Consider the following 21,469-nt stretch of genomic DNA (forward strand, 5'->3'; position numbering starts at 1 on the left):
TAAATATATGTGATTGTGTGCATAAATAACTCTTGTACATACACTATTCATTTGGAATAGAATAAGAATTGAAATTCGTAGAAATAATAATTTCAGAAATTATAATCAACTTATGAATTTTACAGTTCCAGTAACATAAATTTATAATCGATCGTATCACCTTGGTTTTTAAAATTAATAAGCACATTACCCTTTGGAATTTAACTATAAAGGTAGAATTTAACTGTTGTAAATAGGTTTAGATCTAAATAATGGAAGTAATAAATAATTTTATTAGCACACCCTCTTCCCGCCGTATAATTAAAGATGCTTAAATTTTAAGACAAATCTTAGAATAATAATTTACAAAAACAAAACATATTATATGTGTACATATATGTAAAGCACAATGATATTGTCGTTTTTGGAAGGGCAACGATTAGAGTAAGATTCATAGTAGCTCTTACAGTAAGCTACTAACGATTATAGTAAGATTCATAACAACTCAGAAGAGAAAACTATTTCCGTCTATTTATAATTATTTAGGCATAGACAATATTTATAAATCGTAGGTAAAGTTGGAGAAAAATTGATTAGGGATAATTTGAAGCGAAAATTCAATAGACTGGCAATCATAGCATTTAAAAAAAAATTTACTGCGCTTACAGTTAAACATTGGAAACAAAGATGGAGGCAGCGATTCGATAATGAAACCAATGGGTACATTTTTTTCTCAAAAATTTTTCTTAAATTTCACTCTTTCATTAATTTTGTGAAACTAGCATTGTCGCTTATTTGAAATCTAAATTTCAATTCACACACTAAAATCAAAAATTATAATTTATTTTTTTTCTTTTTAAGGATTCAAAATAATGTGAAAAAAAAAGGATAAACACAACACATTTGCGGAGTACACTAGTCCAGTAACCAAAATACAAAATGTAATAAACTCAATAATTAAAGAATAACAATAGTTTAGAGCTGCACAAACATAAAAAAAAAATTGATTTTCACTTGAAGGATACCAAAAAAAAAAAAAATCCTTTTTTGTTTCACGTTTTGTTGCTTTTAAAAACAGGTTTTTTTTTAATTAATTTTTTTTTTTGATAAATATACGGTCGAGGAATTGAAATGATTGAATAAAAATTTTAAATCAAATATTAAAATGCTTTTTTTATTCTCTTCATTTCTATTATCCTGTTCTTCAGGATCCAGTCTCTTTTCCTTTTAATTTTTTTTTTCATTATTATTTGGATGGGCACAAAGTTTGTCATTAAAACTTTTACGGATTTCATGATTCTTTTTTTCTTTCTTATTTCAAACTTATTTTATATTCTTTTGTTTTACAAAGAAAAAAAAACATAAAAAACTAAGAAAAAAAACATGAAAACGGAAAAGGAGTGGTGGAAAAGAAAAAATGAAAAGTAATAAAAAATTCCTCAATACGTAAAACATGACGAGATTTGAAATGAAAATAATGGAAGGAACGCAAAAATTGGAGGTAAAAATTTTGCGCTTAAAAAATTTTCAAGGAAATGTTGTATACCCGGCGTTATTAATACGAATTAAATCCTCATTACAATTTCATTGTCCTTATTCTATAAATCAAATTCATTTGGTTTTTTTCATTTCCAAAAATAAATCGATCAAAGTTTTAGTAAAAAAAAAAATAAATTTTTTAAATTTAAATTTTCCAAAGCAGCGCTTACAGAATGATAGATGATTTCCGATTTTTTGATAGATGAGCAATGATTGACAACAAGTCATTTTGGCGAATGTGAACTAGTTTTAATGTAAAAACCATGAGTTCAATTGCATTTGGAATAGGTTATAATGAATTTAGTGAAAAATTGCAAGTGCGTAGTTTAATTAATCACATATTGAGAAAAGTAAAGACTGTAAAATCTAGGTTAAAATCATTTTTTAATTTAATGCGGAGTTACAAATAATATACATAAATCGTAATTTGTGTATGTAAAACTGAAAAGTTATAGCTTCATTTATGACAGATTCATAGCTTATCTCAATTATTATAAAGTCAATTTCGTAAGGTATTTCTTGTTTTACAGATTAATGCACATTCACAAATTTATAAGATTTAATACTCATTTTAAGGAATCGCAGTTCTCGTTTTCTTTTACTGTAATTATTATTTAAAATAGAACTAGATTCCTTAGTTAATAGTATTCCAAAAGTACATAAAATGCAAAATCATGTAATATGTTGCTTTCAAGACCTTTTTTAGATCATTTATAAGCAAAAAAGCTTGGCCAAGAAGAAATTTAGTAAAAATTCATTAAAATCGCTGTATCTCGAAAACCGTTGACTTTTGACAACTAGTTCCGAACAAAAATTTTACCTATTTTTGATGTCCTAAACAATGACATTTAACATTGTACTCTTCACTGAATCACCTAGTATAGCATTTTTTGATCCGTCGTCCAGGATTTAAACCCGAGATCTAAAGATCACAGCCATTACGCTTTATTTGGCATTGGTCCGATTTATTTCATTACACAGCCATTGGTCCGATTTATTTCATCATGAATAAAGGAATAGTATTAGAGACTCAGAGTAAACGAATACAAAATCTATAGTGAAAAGTCATATAAAATTTGTAGTTATATAAGGAAGGACTAAATGTATATATAACCACTTTTATTAAATGAAATTGTAAAACATTGTAGAAGATTAGTTTAAAAATTATTATTGCACCTTATTGGTAGATCAATGTTTAATTGAATGTTTAATTACAGTTTAGTAGACTTTTATAGTTTTATTAACAGAGGGACTAAGTAAGTTAGACTCATATACTCATAGCGTAATTTATGTGAGGTATTGCAATTAATTAGGAAAATTTAAAAAATGTAATTGAAAAAATAAGAAATGCCGTTATTTTTTTTTAATCCCGCTATAATGCAACAACGTTAATATTTTTTCAGAAACTTCAGTTGCTTTCGAATTTTTCTAAATTTCGTTTAAAGTTTTCGATAATGAAAACTTTAAACATGAATATCCAAAAATTATTCTAATGTAGTTTAATAAATTCTTCGACATTTTTGAATTTTTCAATTTTCTATAATGTTAATTATTGTGGCAACATATTCGTTCGATTTGTTTACTTTTAATATACGTAAAATTCTGTGAAAATTACGTAAGTTTACATTAAGTTCATGGCATATACATATGTAAGTACTCGAAATTAAATATGAATTATAAGATCTGCTCGATATAAATAATCAAAAATAAAATTAATTATGAATTTATATAAATATGTATTTGTTAGTTTATCTGTAAATGAATTATTGAAATCATTTTAAAATACCCATATGGCATATAAGTAGATTTACAATGTTAATTTTCCTTATAACTAAATTTTGTACGAAAATACACGTGCAAACACACGCATTTGAAGAACCTTGTTTGTGTATACATAAAAATAACTTAAAAAATAATTTTTCTATAATATTTTTTTAAAATTTTATTCAAAATTTAATATTATTTTATTTTTATGATCCTTTTCATATTCTATATATCATTTTTTCATACATGTATACATACTACATACATCTATTATATGAAACCCTAAAATATTTTTGAAAAATAAAATAGGAAAATCTTTAAATTAGTTTAGGTTATGTACTATTTTTTATCAGCTATAATATTTAATATGGTACAATGTACACACAATATGGCAAAGTATCCGGAATTCAATAACAAAAACAAAACTCTATATTATAATAAAAAGCCCTCGAGGTCTTTAATTTCCTTTTGTACAAATTTCAATATGAATTTATTTATGTGTTTGTATATAGGCAATTATTATGTAATAAATGAAACATGTGTATCCTAAATATAGAAAAAATATTTAAATAATATTCTCAAAATTGTTTATTATTTAAGGTCAAATTAAAATTTATAAAATTATTTGAAATGATAATATTTTTTATAAAAAAATGAATTCCATAACAATATTTTAAAGGTTAACCTGATATTTAAATTTATTTTTATATAAAATTTATAATTTTTTGAATTTTAAAATTCTTGTGAGAAAAAATCAGGAACAAGTAATTCTTTTTCGCTGCTAAAAACCACAAAGAACAAGTCTGTCATTGGCAGCATATAACCGATTACAATATTCTTATGAATTTTGTCGAAGGATTGTGAAAAATATCCTTTATAAAATTATTAATACACTTCTAGTTAAAATGTGTTATTTATATAGCTTCAAGAATAAAATATTAAGTTCTTAATAGATATTCGCTTTGTCATGTCAAATTTTCTCCAAAAGGGTTGTTAATTAGCTTCATCGGTAATCACAAATTTTCGCAATATATTCGTTTGCGTACTCATATTTCGTTATATAAACGAAAAATCGGTTACAGACCTGTTGCTGTGATCTTAACATACTCCAAAGTATTGGTCATATTCAACACATTCATCCAACGTAAACTGGCATCTCTTTTAATTTATACAATATTATTATGGTCGCTAAAAATTAAATTTAAAATATTACAAAAAAAATGCTAAGGTGTAAAAACACATAAGAGTTAAAGCATTTCAGAATGGTTTATAACACGTACTCTACAGAAAAAAAACTGAACTCAAATACAATTTGTGGTTTTTGAAAATGTGTAAATTATAGGTAAAGCATTCCATACATTTAAATTTCGTGATATTTGAAAATTTACTTCGATTTCATGTCAATATTTTATTTTCATTTAAATTTTTTGCTTTCAAGAATTTTTTTTTAAATTTCAAAAGAATTTTTTTGTATTTTATGATTTTAATCATTTCATTTTATATTTGAAATTTATATATGTAGCTAGCTAGATAAGATTTTTTTTTAAAAATATTATGAAAATTATGTGGAAAAACCCAATATTGCGAATAGCTATAAAATGAACACGTTGAATATAAAATGATTGAATATTTTATTGGAGATAAAAATTTGGAAGGAAAAAACATAAATATATTCAAAAATATATTTATAAGTTTATTATACTAAAGTATAATAATGCATACCATAAGGATTATGGCGTTGGTATGTACATAAACAAAATATCATATTTGCGAGCAGTAAAACAACGCAGTTCGCAAAATCTTTATGAGGTCAGGAATTTAAGCATTTTAGTGAAAAATACAAATTGTTTTTTAAGGCCAACTAAAAGATGACAAAATAATATATGTAATTTGCTTATTGAGAAATTGCATTTTTTTAAACCTAAAGAACCATTAAAATAGTGAAATATTTAAGGTCCATTTGATGGAGTCTGACATATCCAAAAGTTTGTCAATTCATCGCCTTTCGAAACTTAACCAGAATATAAACCTTCATGAAAACCGACTTGTATACCTCAAAATTGTGATATTGTGATATTCAACTGCGGAAAAAACCGAAATTACACAAAACCAACTCCCATTAAATTTCATCTTTCTTATCTTATAAATTGCAAGTGTTGAAATCTTACTTTTGAAATTCATGTACAATTTCAAATTTTAATTTTCACTTGCCTCGAAAATTTATGTGGTCAGCCTTATATAACACTCCGATATAGTATTCGAAATTATTCGGAACTGTTATACATCTTAAAATATAATTCTAACAATTTCGACACTATATTATTCCAATTTTCAGTTTTTCATACATTTTACGAACGAAATTACTTCTTCTACTAAAATAAATAATCCAAGGGTAAACTTTTTTGTTGTTAAATGTTCATTTATTCTAAAAAAGTACATTTAACATTTTTAAGAAAATTGAAGGTAACAATTTCAATAAAGTATTCAGAAAATCACGACGTAAGTAGAACTTGTGTAGTACTAGGTCAGTAACTAGAAAATGTGATCTCCCCCAATGCAATATTTCCAATTTTCCAGGAATTTTTAAAAATCATTATCGTGTTCCATTTAAATAACGTTCAATATGTTAAAGGAATAAAACTTCCAACTGCACTAACTTAAAGCTACGAAGGAGTATTTGAAATCTATTGTTCGGCAAATTAATTTTTACTCGGTTACTACACGATTTTATTTATTTTTGCTCGAAATCCATTTTCGCTTGTGTACAACAGAATTTCTATAGAAAACAACGTCCCATTTTACAAAACAACTCCAGGTTGACAGCTTTAAGTGAAGTATTTTGTATTTAGCAGGAACGCAATAAATAAAATAATTAAATAAGGTTGAAATTCGAAGTTTGTATCCAAACTTCATTCCATTGATAGCATCTAACTTGGAAAAGGTAAAATTAGCGACGCAATCGACGTATGGTGGAATGACTCACTTTATTATAACAGCTTTTCTTACACATTATAATAGATGTCGTCGTGATAGCACAACTTTAATTTATAAAAGGAAAAAAAACATTATGTGTAAAACTTGTTTTTAAGAAAATGTAATTAAAATTTGTAATTAAAAATGTTATCATTGTTATGTATAGAAAAATCTTTATAATTAGTTACTTTCATTAAAAGCGAAATTTCCATCGTCTAAAAGAAAAATCAAAATATTTATTTTGATAAAAAAAAGTTTCTTTTTAGTTTTAAAGAAAATGTTCTTCTTAAAAACTATTTTAAGATTATCAAAATGAAAGAAAAAAAATAATGTTTTAAATTCATAAACTTTTAAGACCATAAAATCCTTGAATATTTTCCTTTTCCATAAGTTTCTGCCTATATATCCCATAAAAATATATTTATCTAGGTTTGCTATCGACATTTATTTGCTTGAATATAAAAATTAATAACTTACAATATTGTAAAATAAACATAAACCGCATATCTACATCATTTCAATTTCTTGAATTGAGTGTGTTATAATATATTTAATCCTTTAATGGTTAAGCAGTGGAATCTCTTTATAACAAACAGTTTACATTGTTACAAGCATTAGCAAAAAATTATTTAATATGGGTAGCATTTTTTTGTGTTGGATTGCCTGAATTTTATTTTGCTAAAATTTTATATTACGAACAAATCTTATGGGTTTTTGGATTTGGTATGTAGAGATTCTACCGCTTTTCTAAAGAAAGAAGAAATTATAGTGAGAGAGTTGTATACTTTATTTTCTGAAGGTACCAATAGAAATTAGTACGAATTTAGAAACGGCAACGCTATACGGCTACGTAATACAATCACGTAAATTTTGTTTTAAATGTCAATTTCTTAGAGTTTTATACTTTATTTTTAAAAATATCAATATTTCCGATTAAAGAAGAATTGCTTAAAAAATTTTAACTCTTCACTTAAATATCTTTGAAAATAATCAAGGAAAATTTCATAAGCTTTATAAAATATGAGAACCAAGTTTACTTTGCATATCATATTTGTCGTGTTATAAAAAAACAATGCAAGAATTTCAGACTGATTTCAGAAAGATCAACTTTGAGGCTCAAAAAAGAGACCCAAAATTTTAGTGAATATGTATGCAGTTTGTATATGTACAAAGTCTTTTAATATGCTCTCTAATTTAGTAGTATGGCAACAATATTCTGCTACTGAATATTTTAAAATATGAATTTTTTTTTTAAAAGAACCGCAAATACAAATACTCGTAAATATTCGTACATTTTTTGTTTTCTTCGAAAAATTTTTTAATATTTTCCTTTCTTTTTGAATTTTTGGTCATTATAACAGAAAAAAAAAATGTTATATTGATCCTTACATAATAACTTAACATAAATTTTATATTTTCAATATTAAAAAACAAAGTTCCGACATTTAAGACATCTATAGCCATACACATAAGGATACCCATGTATGTATATGTACGACTCATTATCCACAATATACTGAATATATGCATAAGTATTTTACTAATATGATATAATACCATATAACGCAATACAATTTATGTGTATGTCATTATGACCTTTATATACAAGCATGTTACAATGAATAATATGAGAATGCGATAAATTAATTCATGTAAAACAATATGTCCTGTTTAACACTTCAATGAACAAAATAAGTAAATTTTTTATATATATTGTGGTATATATGTAGTCGTATATAGTAATATTTAAAATGATATTTTGTACTATTAAAAATATATTATATAGGTTACTTATGTTTTACATACATAATATGTGTATATAAACATGTTGTATATAATTATTGTATTAAGGTTGACTTGACTTTTTTTTTGTTTTATAATAAAAAATTTTTTGTAATTAATTATCAGTCATTGAACCTAAGTGATCTGAATTTATTGTTTTTTATATATGTATGTATAACAAAAAAAAAAAGGGAAAAGTAATTTAATACAAAAAGGAATAAAGGATTTAAATATTTCAAAATATTTGAAATATTAATAGTGTCACTCACTTGTTACAACAGTGACTTAACTCAAAAATATCTGATTTCTGAGTTGTGTGTATAGAAATAAGCACTTAAAGCAACTCTTATTTGAGCAAGAACACAATTTCTCTAGAGATTAAAAATTGTCGCTTATAAATTAAATTATAAAATAATGCTATAACTACCAAAACATATTTTTAACTCCAGAATTTTAAAATTCAATTTTCCAACATTCGGGTGGCAAATTTCAAGTTCTGTCAGTGTTCCAGCAAACAAGTGATGTATACAGTTGTATTCGCACAAGAATGGTATACAGTGTACTAAATATGTCATTTGTCCATGTTTTTTTAAAAAGTATGCATATAAACACGTCCCGAACTATGTCAGGAATGTAAATAACAATATAGTACACTTGCATACATACATATACATATAATACTTAACGTAATACTTAATATTTTATATAAAATTTCAAGAAAACCTACCTTTTTTTTGTAGTGTAATTTTTCAATTATTATTTATAATAGAAATCATTATTAATGTTACTTAATATATAGTTGAATATTTAAGTAGTGTAATTAACCTTTAACATATATTGTATTCACTTATGTATTATAATCACATTTACTTTACTTATATGTGCATACACAATTAAACTCTACTATTTAATCTTAAATGATATTATTTTTAATTGTTATAAATTTTTAATAATTTTTATAAAATTTAATTCACATTTTTTGTATAATATGAAATTTTATTTTTTTTTTATAAATTTATTATAATTTTTAAATGTTAATTTCAATGCTAATTTATAATTTAAATATAATATTAATCACATATATCCGTTTTGATATATATGTATGTAGAAATATGTATGATTGATGTGTGTATTATACTATGACAAATTATCAATGGTTGATATTGTTATTAATTTTTCATTTGAAAATTTTTGAAAATTAATATTAATTAACGTTCATAATATCGTATTTAATTTAATTATGCTTGCAATATATAGTGATATATATATGTACTTATATCACTGCACTTAAAATATAATTTACTATATAATTTATTTAAAATTACAAAACTCTATAATAATAATGATGATAATGATGATAATTACAGATCACAATAATTTATTACAATAAAAATTATGTTTAATTTGAAATGCATAATCATGATATTTTTATAAGTACATGTATAACTAATTATATTCCTTAACTGTACGCTTAATTTCAAGAAAGTTCCCCGCCAGAAACACTTATCGAATTTGTTTTTTATAATATTTTCTAATATTTTTTTTCCTACATATATAGTAGCAATTATCCTTAATTTATCAATTTCTTAATAACCAAAATTTTCAAATTCTTTTCTTGAATTTTTTTTTTTTTATTTTAGACTGAACACGCCGAATTCTAAATTCAAACTGAATTATTTTATTTCTTGTTTACGAATTTTAAATATACTGAAAGAAAGAAAAAATTTTATCTAGATGAAAACTTTTTACACTACTATACTATTTATGTATGTACCTATTTATAGTATACATATACATAATTACGATATTTGATTGAGAAAAAAAAATTACCCTTGATGTGTAAAAAATATTGACTGTGTAGTACTATTGTATAGTATAGAGTGTAAATTATTTAATAACGGTAAAAATTATAATACAACAAAAAATTTTAATATTTACGTTTTTTACGATATTAAGGAAATTTTCGAAGTAATTTCTTATTCTTTCACTCTTTCCTTTTCACAAAAAAAAAACAATATCGTAAATTTTACTTGAAAATATCGAAAAAGTTGTCTGTCAAATGGAAATGTAGGTGAAAGCTTTTATACCGGTTATTTTTGCATATTTGGGTTTTGCATCAAATATATATATATGTACATAATATGTATGTATGTTTGTATAGGAAAATAATACAAAAAAAAAACAATAGGTTTAAGGGAAAGATAACAAATTTAAAAGGTTTTTAGTGCATGAATATAAGCATTTATTATTATAGGATGTTTGGATGTGTGTATATGTATTGCAATTCGTATGCTATCGGATGAAATACGACAATATAGTTTAAATACGTAATATATACTATTGTAGTAGAATAATTCTCTGTTCTTTACAATATTCTACTTTCTATGTAAATATATTAACATACTAACTAACATAGGTATATGTATTATGTCAAGTGTTAGTATACAATAATTTTAAATTTCTTCTTTTAGGTTTATTTGAAGGAAAAAATGTATTTTATGTGCGGTTTCATAGCAAAATTATTTGATATAAATATTTTTCTATAGTATAGCATATGAATATGATTTTAAAATATTCATGAAGATTAACTTGGTATGCTAAAATAATTTAAAAAAAAATACATAAAATTAAAAATGAATAAATAACAAATTGAAAACTAAAAATTTCAGTGTTAATCAACAAAAAATGGAAACAATGTTGAATGTTGTAAAAAAGAAACAAAAGTCATAAGGATTAAATTGGTTTGAAATATGATTAATGATGAATTCTAAACTCCTGATATTATTCGTTTTTATGATCTAAAAATTCTAACATAAATATTTCGGGTTTCTATATTATTATTTGAAATTTAGTAAATATTTTATAACTTTTATTTTATGCACATATGTATGTATTTTGTTTGCAATAATAAAAACAATAATAAATTTTAATATTTAATATTTAATTTTATTTAGAAAGCAAATGAATAAATCTTAAATGATGTTCTGTGTTTCCGATTATAAAATAATAAAATTGCAATTTGTTCTGACTAAATAATTTCCAAATATTTTTCGATAAAATAATTGCAAAGTTAACATAAGCCTTATTGTACCAATCACTTCTTATTTTATTAAATTACTGTTTTTACAAAAAAATTTTTACCATTTAATTACACGAATTAGAAAGTGTAAGATACTATGCCAATATTACTAACAAATTATATTTTGGAAAGAATAAGTAAGGACACAGTGTAAAAGTTTCTAACCAAATTACGAATTAAATTTAAATTAATGGCTCGCTTCGATCGCAATTATATCACATTTTAAAATAAATTTTCTTAATTTACATTTGAAAACAAAACTACAGCCATTTCATTGACTAATGCTTTCGCTATTAAAATATCTTTATTAGACAGGAGCTCATTACTTTTGTAAATTATGGCAATTTTTTCGTAAGTATTCAACTATAATTCAATGTCCCTTAACATTAATACATATGGAAATTGGTTCTTAATATCTTGTTCGTTTTACATACTTAAAAAATTCAATTTTAAATAAATATTGGCATAAAAAATGAATATTAATTCAATATACTTAAGAATTTAGTTTTTTTTGGAGTATTGCCATATAATTAGGGCGTTATAGTGATAAATAAAGCAAAAGACATTTATTTTTAATGTTATTTAACATGCAGAATAGTTTGTGCTAATGTAAGTAATGAATTGTAATTTTTGCTTAATTTAGCAATTTATATTTATACGAACTTTTAAATATGGCTAGAAAACAAAATATAGGACTAAGAGAGGCATTAATTTGATTATAAATGCATTTAAGACTTATGGAATAACGCAAAATACTGAACTACACTGTTTTTGTAGGAAATTGTTTGTGTGAAGTCGCAAGTATATACGAGTAATTTGTTAGAATCTTAAAAAACTTCGTTTTCATCCAGTATCACTGCATATCAAAATATTGCACAACTCTAAATTCAAAAACCTAATAATCTAAATTTTCAATTGAAGTTAGACATAGGGCCATTCGACAATTAAAAGAACTTCCACTAAATTAATATTTCAAATGACTTATCCCGTCTTCTCTAGAACGGTAACTTTAGCAAATTGCTACCCCATCCATAAAGTTCTTAAAAGTGATTAACTACAAGCTAAACATAATGAAACTAATATATTTAAGTACAAATGAAAAATATATTTAAGTGCATATTGTACTTAATCAATGAATCTCTTAAATTCTTTATACGCTAATACTCGTATTATACAACTTAGTACAATAAAATGTTGTAATGTGATCTCATTAACCATGTGCATGAAGGAAAACATTTGAAAACCGTCATTTAAGGAAAGTCATCTCCTATCATCGGAATTTGTCTCTGAAATTTTTTCAACAAAAATGAAAACGTACATAAGCATGCACACATATAAAAGTTTTAGTTTTCCAGTCAAACATGATATTTTTGGTTTCTTCCACGTACCACGGGTACTATTCATCAGAGACTATAAAGGTGTTCATTTTCAATTTCTCATGTTTCTTTTATTGCATCGTTGCACAAAACTTTTTCTTTCTATTTATTATTTTTCGCAATTTCCTAACGACAAGGAAATGTTTTTAAATTTTTTTCCAACCATTAGCTATTTAAGATTGATGATTAAAAACTTTTCAGAAAGGACAGAAAAGAGAAAAAGAAAATATGGTTAAAGTTATTGGTGTTCTAGTTTTTGATTCCTCTTTCTTTTTGCTTGAAAAATGAAAAGGGCAAAAAATGAACAAAATTTATTTTCTTGAAGAGAAAATTATTTGCGAAAACTGATTTTGTTTTTACTTTAGTTGACATTTTATTTAACCGAAATGTTTTAAGAAGGGAAATTAAATAATGAAAATGTTTTGGTAAATTTATTTCAATTCGAAGGACATCATTTACAGATGAATGACTAATTCAACATTAAAGTTTTAATAAAGGGAGAAAATTCTTTTTTCGTCATTAGAAAAGTGTTGCTAATGAATGTGAAAATAAGTTAACGATTAGTCTCGAAAATGTTTTCAATAAATCAAATAAGACAATGTAAGATACATTTGAACATTATATTAAATATTTTATTTTTATTTTGCATCTTGCTATATGGTTGATTTTTAGCCTTTTTCCAACAAAAAAATTTAAAAAGAAGTGCTTATTAGTTTCACTCTGTCCGTTCGTTTATGTGCTCTGTTTGTCTGTTTGTGGACATGTTTACATAACTTTTACACCCTTGAATGATACTAGAAATTTATTTCCGTAGAAGAAAATTTTTACTTATCTACCCCCTTCTAAAAGTTTATTTATAAGAAATCATAAGCATTTTTCAAATTTTGCAAAAGCAAAAAATTAATGGCTGATTTCTTCAACCGCCTTCACTTCCTTTCAAGTTATCGCCTCTCAAACTTTGTAAAATTTGAATTTTTGCCACCTTATATTTTCGAAAGTGCAAACTTTTTCAAATTTCTATAAATACAGAAAGCTAACAGTAATTGCCATGCCAATAAAAAATACAGTTACTTTTCTTATTTCACCCAATAAACCCTTAAATCGAGCATTATGTTAGTTTCTCCTTAAATTTTTTTTTATTTTGCATATTTTAGAAAATGCATTGATTGCTTATCCTAAATGTATGCAATTTTTGAAATATGTTCGTATAAGAATGACAGTAGTTTTAATAATGTAGTACATAGCTAAATTGTTTTTAAAAGCAGTATTCTCACTTGTTGAAGGGAAAAGTGCTACATTATCAACTAAACATTGGTTTGACCGACCTTTATGAAGCAAAAAAACATTTTCAACACAATATATCAATATTAGTTAAAAAAATTTAAATGACTGGTTTCAATGAAAAACAAAGTAGTATATTAAATTCTTACAAGGTGCAATAAAATTTAAGGAAACTGCAGCAGATATTAGTTTAATCAGCAAAAGTATTGTCGTAATTCTGATATTAAATTTAATTCGCTATATACTTATGTATATAGCGAACTTATACTATTTTTTTATTTAATGTTCTGATTCGCTTTCAGCGTTTTAAAACTTTACCACGTCCTATAGAAATTATGTATTTTTTTAATTGTTACATCTGTATTTTCAGAAGGACTGTCAAATTTTAAAAGCTATGCAATAGGAAACTGGTGTGCTCGGAGGTAAATTCATTATAAAATAATTAATATAATATTTATTATATATAATTTAGTTTAACGGTCTATTTGTCTAATTTTAGCTTAAGAATTTCAAAATTTCAATATTAAATAAAACTTCATCTTTGTAAAACCCTTTTTTGCAATTCTCGTAACTAAAAATAAGTAAATTAGAACAAAAACTTTTATATCATTTTATAATCACGGATAAGAATCTTAAATTGTTTAATCTTTTCTTAAATTGTTTTAAAAATAAGCTAATAAGAATGAGGAATAAAAGTTATTCGTTCATAAAATATTGATTTTCTAATACCAAGTAGAAATCTAATATTAATTAAAAAGGATAAATCCAATAACTGAGGCTAATTAGTTCTTATGTAAATATATAAAAATTTTTTATGCTTCCTTTATACCTCAAATATATATCAAATTTATAAAGAAAGCTTATGGTTTCTAAGGAACAAACAAAAGCGATGTACGAATTTAAATATATACGCAATCAACGTTTCTTATCCTTGTTTCCTTTTGTTATTAAAATATGAAAAAATGTTTGATAGAGTTTATAACCTGCAGAATGTAAAATAATATTTTTGACCTACTGAAAAGCACACAATAAAGGACTTAGTACGAATATTTTTATATTAATTGTGTTTATAAAAAATGCACTGAATTTTAAATTATTCAAGGACTTTATTTTTACAACAAATACACGAATAAAATTAAATTTTCTTTAATACAGTTTTAGTTATTTTGTCTTTTTGAAGAATGCTTTAGTTATGCCACAGTATATTGGCATTCAGTATCTTAATTTCAAATTGTTATGCAAGTGTGCACTAAGTATCTTTGTACATGCTCGTATAATTTCGTTATAAACGTATAATTACTGGATTGGAATTGATTAATAATATTTTTCCACTTTTAATTGAGAGACTTCAATTAAAAATTTTCTTCGTTATTGAAAATTTTATTTAAATTGAGGAAAAATCATTATTAACCAAAATAACAAATCGGGAAGTTTGTTAGAAACCAATCAAGTTGTTTCTGTCTTGTATTTTTCCTATTAAATTTTCTTTTACTTTTTCCATTTTGTATTTTTGTATTAGTATTTTTCCTTTCAAATTTCTAGAATAGTAAGAAAATATTAATATACATATTCGTACTAAACTTTATTTTTTTGTCTAATATACAAAGAACTTATGAAATTAGAATTTAATTTTTGAAATGAAAATAGATAGTTAACATTTTAAAATTGACAGGTGACAGCTGACAACTAACAGACGACATATGACAGTCGACAGGTGACATCTGACAGATGACAGATGACAGTTGACAAGTGACAGATGACAGGTGATAGATGACGGTTGACAGCTGACAAATAACAGTTGACATGTGACAACTGACAGATGACAGGTAACAGATGACAGCTGTCAACTGAAAGATGACAGCCATCAGTTGACAACTGACGGATGACAGATGACAGCTGCAAAGTGACTGATGACAGCTGAAAGGTGACAGATGACAGGTGACAGCTTAAAAATTTTTTAAACGAATGAGAGCAATACTCGAAATAATTGTTGTCAAGGTATGTCATCCATCTTTTCAAAATGGTTTCCCTTTCCACAAAATTTCTCTTATGCACATTGTTATATTTTCTTGATGCGCTTGTTGTTCCTACGGCGTAGTTTTAATTTTAGGAAATATTTCTAAATAATTTTATAACGATAAAAATGGCAAGCAGCAAAGAGTTTCTAGAAAACTTATTGGAAAGTGGTGTTGAGTTTGAGAACCTTGATGATGCAGCTCGCATGGAAAAAGGATCGGAACTAGATTTGTTTGCCAATTTTGTCCACTGCATAAAGAAGAATGTTTCACAGCAGATCACACGCTTACACAATCTTAAACGATTTAATAAATACTGTTATGAAATATTATAAGAAATATATTTGATTTAACAAAGTTTTATTGTAGTTACAACGCTTTAAATCCATACATGCATGTTTATTAAATTCCAATGAAAAATGCCCGGAAACCAAGAAAGACAGAGCAGGTCCGCTAAGTGTTAATCATATCCATGTAATTAAAGCTGAAATATATATCATCCTAAAATTTTTTAAGTCGAAGTCTTAATTATTACTAAAATTGGGAAACTTATTAAACAATGTTCAATTATTGAATACAGAATGTACTGACAATTTATAAAAGTATCCATCAAATTAAAGTTATGATGTGAATTAAAATTCGAAAAAAGTCAAAATTTTTAATTAGAAATATTTTTAAATATAAACAATAATTTCTCAATTTATTGAACTGTAAACAAAATTAATGAAGTCAATTCTGAGAAGTTGTAGTTTAATTATACTTCTAAGTTTTTTTTATTAAATATCTTCAGCAATTAAAATTTTAAAATTTTTTTTACATAAGCATATATTTCTTCAGAAATCAAATTACAGTAATCATTAAAACGAATTTATAGATAGTATACAACGAAACATACAAAATTAGGTAATATAAAGCTTTATCAATACTGTGAATATTAAAACTGCGTTTATTGAATATAATTTTTATTAAATTTTTACGGTAGGCTCATCACCTATCTAGTAAACTTAATGACGTAAGAGACTGGTTCATGGTTTTCTACAACATCATGCACCAGCCCCATGCTCCTCCCAGGAGCGTAAGAGAAAATTACTTTTTTACTTATTAAATAACTTATCAGTGTTATCAAAAACCGATAAAATACCAAAATTAAGATTTTTTAACTCGAGAAGGGGACCAAAAAGTTTAAAATGACCTTTATAATTCACTTTTTCGTCTGCGTTCTCTCTAATATCATCGAGCTCTGAATATAAACAAAAACACATGCACATAAAAGTACAAATATCAATATTACTTACTAAATTAGATACAAATTTACATTTTCACACCTACTTTTACTGTTATTTCTATTTTGCATGAAGTGAATGGATAATATCAATTTAAATTGAGAAAAGATAGAGTTGATCGTGTCAACTTTGTAATATCCGTACGAGTTTGCTATCCTATGTGCGAATTAATATGTTATAGCTGACTATGGGACAGACTATGACTTTAAGTTGCCGTATTACCATATCAATTTATGCAAAATTTCAATACTGGGTTGTCAATATTTTCTAAGATGTGGCCAAACTACTATTGGAGTCGTATGGCAGCTACATTTATCACACACATTAGACATTATAATGTTACTGCTTTTATAGTTTCTGAGATATAGCCAAATAAATTTTGAAGTTGTATGGCAGCTACCCTAAATAGTACCCCGGTCATACCCAATTCAAATAGAGTTCTGTCATTTACTACAATGAAAAATTTGTGAAAATTTGGTGAACTTAGCTGAATTAGTTTTTGAGTTATCAATGGGACGGACGGACGAATATACACTTGAGTCTATATCTTAAACTATTATTTCTTAGCGTTACAAACGGTAAGGCAAATTTAGTATACTCTTCAAACAAACGCTCGTACGGTTATAATGATTGATAGCCAACTAGAGATGAGGCTTTAAATATTCTTTGGAAAATATTGTTCATATAATTTTGTTTGTAATTTTAAAAAAGGAATTTTTTTTCGGTTATTAAAAAAAAAGAGTTACTTTTCTTATAATGCAAATATGTAATGTGTAAATGTAACATCAACCTTAATTTTTTGAATTTGTATTATCATTTTTGAATTAATTTAAATTCAATGAAAGTTCGAATGCCTTCACACATATTTGCGTTATTCAATTACACATATGTATCCTTTTAATGATTACAAAATATGATTGATGATACATAAATTGTCTAGACTTTCAAAATTACATACTTTGAACAGTAATAAAATAATATTTTTGACCTTGAATGACACCGCAGTGCCAAAAAATATATAATCTGTCTGTTATAATATTTCATAATATTCGCTATCGTAATATCGTAAAGTAAAACTTAAACTTCAGCGACAACAAAACAGAATAATATTCCGCGTTATTTTTTTTTGCCTAGTTTTATTTTATATTACCTTATTTACGTGGGTTGATGGAATAATGGCATACTGCCCTTAATTCAACGTTAAAAATGAATTTCAAACATAATTGCACAATTTTTACAACAATTTCTTCAATTATGAATGTTATTAATATTAGCTGATTGGCGACAAATAAGTGGCTATATTTTTATAAAAAAAAATTTCTTTTTCAAGCGGACTACGCACTTATCGAATGTAAGTGCTTCGTCTTTAAGACGCTTTCATATTAATTGAAAAGTGATTTTTAATACGACAACTTTGTTGTGCTTATAATTTAAGGTCTTCTTCGTTATTTTTCGGTCATTGCACTTCAAAAATAAATTATCTTAAATGGCAAATAATCATATTATTTTAATTTAACACTTCGTTTAATATAATTTTCCTTAATCGCATGGGGATATTCTATACTTTTATGATCGAATTATATTTCATATAATATGATGATAATAATGATGATTTGGTTTGAAGGTGTTCAGATCAAAAATTTTTATAATATCAAAGGTTTTTCTAAATATTCGATTCTCTTTTATCAATTTTATCGTATAATATTCATTTGTACAATCGATAAGATCCATAATTGGATTTGTTAATAATTTTGTATATCTTGCATTTTTAAATCCAATTTTTAAGATTACCATTTTGCATTTATTACGTGTTTGGTTGTTATAGCTGTTCCTTATATTAAATTCGAAAATTCTATCATCTTTTTATCAAATGCATAATAATTCTTTGCAAATAAATAAGAGTTGTTCCTGTTGAACGAGTCCAACATTTTTTTAATACTTGTGAGGAATACTCGTATTATGTTGGATATCAGTATGGAAATTTTCAAGATGAAATTTAATTTTTGTTTTCCTTAGAATAATCGTTTTTTCTTTGCATAAAGAATGAGAAATTCTTAGGATTTTGTAAAAGAATGTTGGTAAAAGTTCTTAAGAACAAATTGTTCAGAAAAAATTTTCTTAGTTTTTCGTTTTACTTTTATCAAAATCTGTAAGGATAATATGCTAAGCATATGATACGAAAAAGTGAACTCTATGGAAACTAGTTTACAAGTGGTATTTAACCTCTTGTACTCAATATTCTGTTGCTATCATACAAAATATGTGCATGTCATGCATAAGGTTTTTCATTGTTTGCTTGTTTTTCATAATCGTGACTTTTTAAATTTCATTTTTGTTTTTTTGTTATTTTTCTTTTCCTTTTCAATAACACAAAAAAAAATTCATTATATTGTGCATTCCATTTTCAGAAGGGTACTTCAATTACTTGACTCTTATTATAATTTTTTAATAATCAATAATGATGATACTGATTATGTGATGATATTTAAAATGAATTTTAATGCATTGAGTCCTTTTAATATCAGTAGTGTATAAGATGCATATATTTTCTACATTTTCAAGTAGTTCTCAGATCTTTGTGCATCTATATTTCTTCACCCTTTTCAACCACCTATTTATCCTTATATCTGTATAAGCTCTTAATTTGTAGTTATATATATATTGTGGGATCTTATCAAGATGAATATCGATTTTGCAACAGTTTGAAATAATCTTAAATAACGGAATCAAATTAAATAACACTCAACTTTATACAATGTACATATAGTAATTTGTGAATTCATCAAAACATTGTGGTGAATACAAAATTCAATGTAAATATCGTCTTAGAATTAAATTGAAATGAGTTCAATGGTTCAAATTTTATGGTAAATTATTTTAAATTCAACTACATTATCTTATGGAAAAGCAGAAAGTGATCGGAATTATAAAAATTTTTATTATATTTTAACGCAAATACCACAAAATATGCAATATCATTGAAATTTTACAAAATTCCTCGAAATTTATATTCAAGAAAAATTGCATACTTTTAGTATAAATATTTTTATTTTTACATACTTATGTATGTAGCTATATATAGCAAAAATATTGTACAATGTTACACATTTTGAATTGCAAGTAATTGCTACTGGAAATTTTTAAAAATGCAAAGTAGGTTGCATGTAAAAAATTGTTGTCATATTTTATAAAATTTCAAAAATAATATTGGAATGAGCTTATATTTTTTGTACAATTTGCGTTAAATTTTTAGAAATTGAGGAAAAATATAAGGTTTTAAAAATGTTTTGAATATATTTTCTAAAGGGGATTAAATCCATCGAATGGTCCAAAACTTAAATGGTACTCATACTTGAATGAAAATAGTAACAAAATTTCACATATTTGTAAATTTACTATCGAATATATAAGAGATGAAAGATAATAATTGTTAAATAAGAATTACAGCAGTAGAATAGTGTCAAATTAACATAGTTCAAATGAATTTAAAGTAAAGCATCGCAGACGCTCCCTCCTTCATTTTTAATAGAAACTATTCTAACATGTTCTCCTGTCTTAGCTTCAATGTATGAAGAAAATGAGTAAACAGATTTTCAAAATTTCCTGACTTCCTGTATTTATTCTGTATATCATTCCTTCGTTCATTTATCAACAACGCTTTGTACGAGCATTTTGAACCATTTTCCCATGCTTTAATATTACTATCGAGCAATAGAAATCAATTTGGAATATCTTTTTTGTTTATTATTAAATTATAACCTAATTAACACTTAAACCTGAACTTAATTTTTAAATTGATGAAACCTATAATTTTATCCTACTTCTTTTTACATAAAATTAAATTATAATTAAAATTCTATTTGTTTTCACAATTAATTTCTCAAATCATTAACATCTAATTTTAAAATTTCATTAAAAATTAAATAAAAATTGTAAAAAATGAGAAACAGAAAAAATGTTGTCACAAAAATGTTTTAAATTTTTGTTTAAAGAAAAAGTAACAGAATCAAAAAAACCGATCACGTTTTCAATATTAAAATTCTTTGAGATTTAGGTTTTCTATATAAGTTATTATTTTTCATTCGTTTTAAATTGATCTACCCACTCATCATGCTTAGAAGGAGTCTACATTCTATTGCGAAAAAATAGGTCAAAATAAAGACGAAATTTCTTTTATCCTATGTTTGTGTTGTTAGAAATTCAATATGCGTACGTATTTAATAGATTTATTTTAGAGTATACATAAGATACTATATTTCCGCATTAACTTTGGTGGAAGATTATAACAAAATTCAAACTCCTTTTATAATGATAGAGAAGCATATTTAAAACAAGCTTTCAATTTCAAATCTATCTAATCTAAAGCTAGTTTGCATATATTTTATAGCCAAAATTGCT

The 21,469-nt window shown here is 24.8% G+C and overlaps 2 protein-coding genes across 3 annotated transcripts in view; one reads left to right on the forward strand and one right to left on the reverse strand.

Annotated features, from left to right (window-relative positions):
* Nucleotides 1–8,899, reverse strand: part of LOC129611029 (GTP-binding protein Di-Ras2) — a 134,652-nt gene extending 125,753 nt beyond the window's left edge. For both annotated transcript variants that reach the window (XM_055523939.1, XM_055523938.1), the window contains exon 1: nt 8,765–8,899. The gene's annotated coding sequence lies outside the window, so the exon portion shown is untranslated. The remainder of the gene's footprint in view (nt 1–8,764) is intronic.
* Nucleotides 8,900–16,795: 7,896 nt separating this feature from the next.
* LOC129610853 (WAS/WASL-interacting protein family member 3-like) overlaps nt 16,796–21,469 on the forward strand; it is a 94,093-nt gene continuing 89,419 nt past the window's right edge. Inside the window, exon 1 of the mRNA XM_055523616.1 lies at nt 16,796–16,800. Within this exon, the coding sequence (XP_055379591.1) occupies nt 16,796–16,800 (5 nt within the window). The remainder of the gene's footprint in view (nt 16,801–21,469) is intronic.

This window comes from Condylostylus longicornis, unplaced genomic scaffold (assembly GCF_029603195.1).
Source record: "Condylostylus longicornis isolate FDR11 unplaced genomic scaffold, ASM2960319v2 ptg000048l, whole genome shotgun sequence".
Taxonomy (NCBI): Eukaryota; Metazoa; Arthropoda; class Insecta; order Diptera; family Dolichopodidae; genus Condylostylus; species Condylostylus longicornis.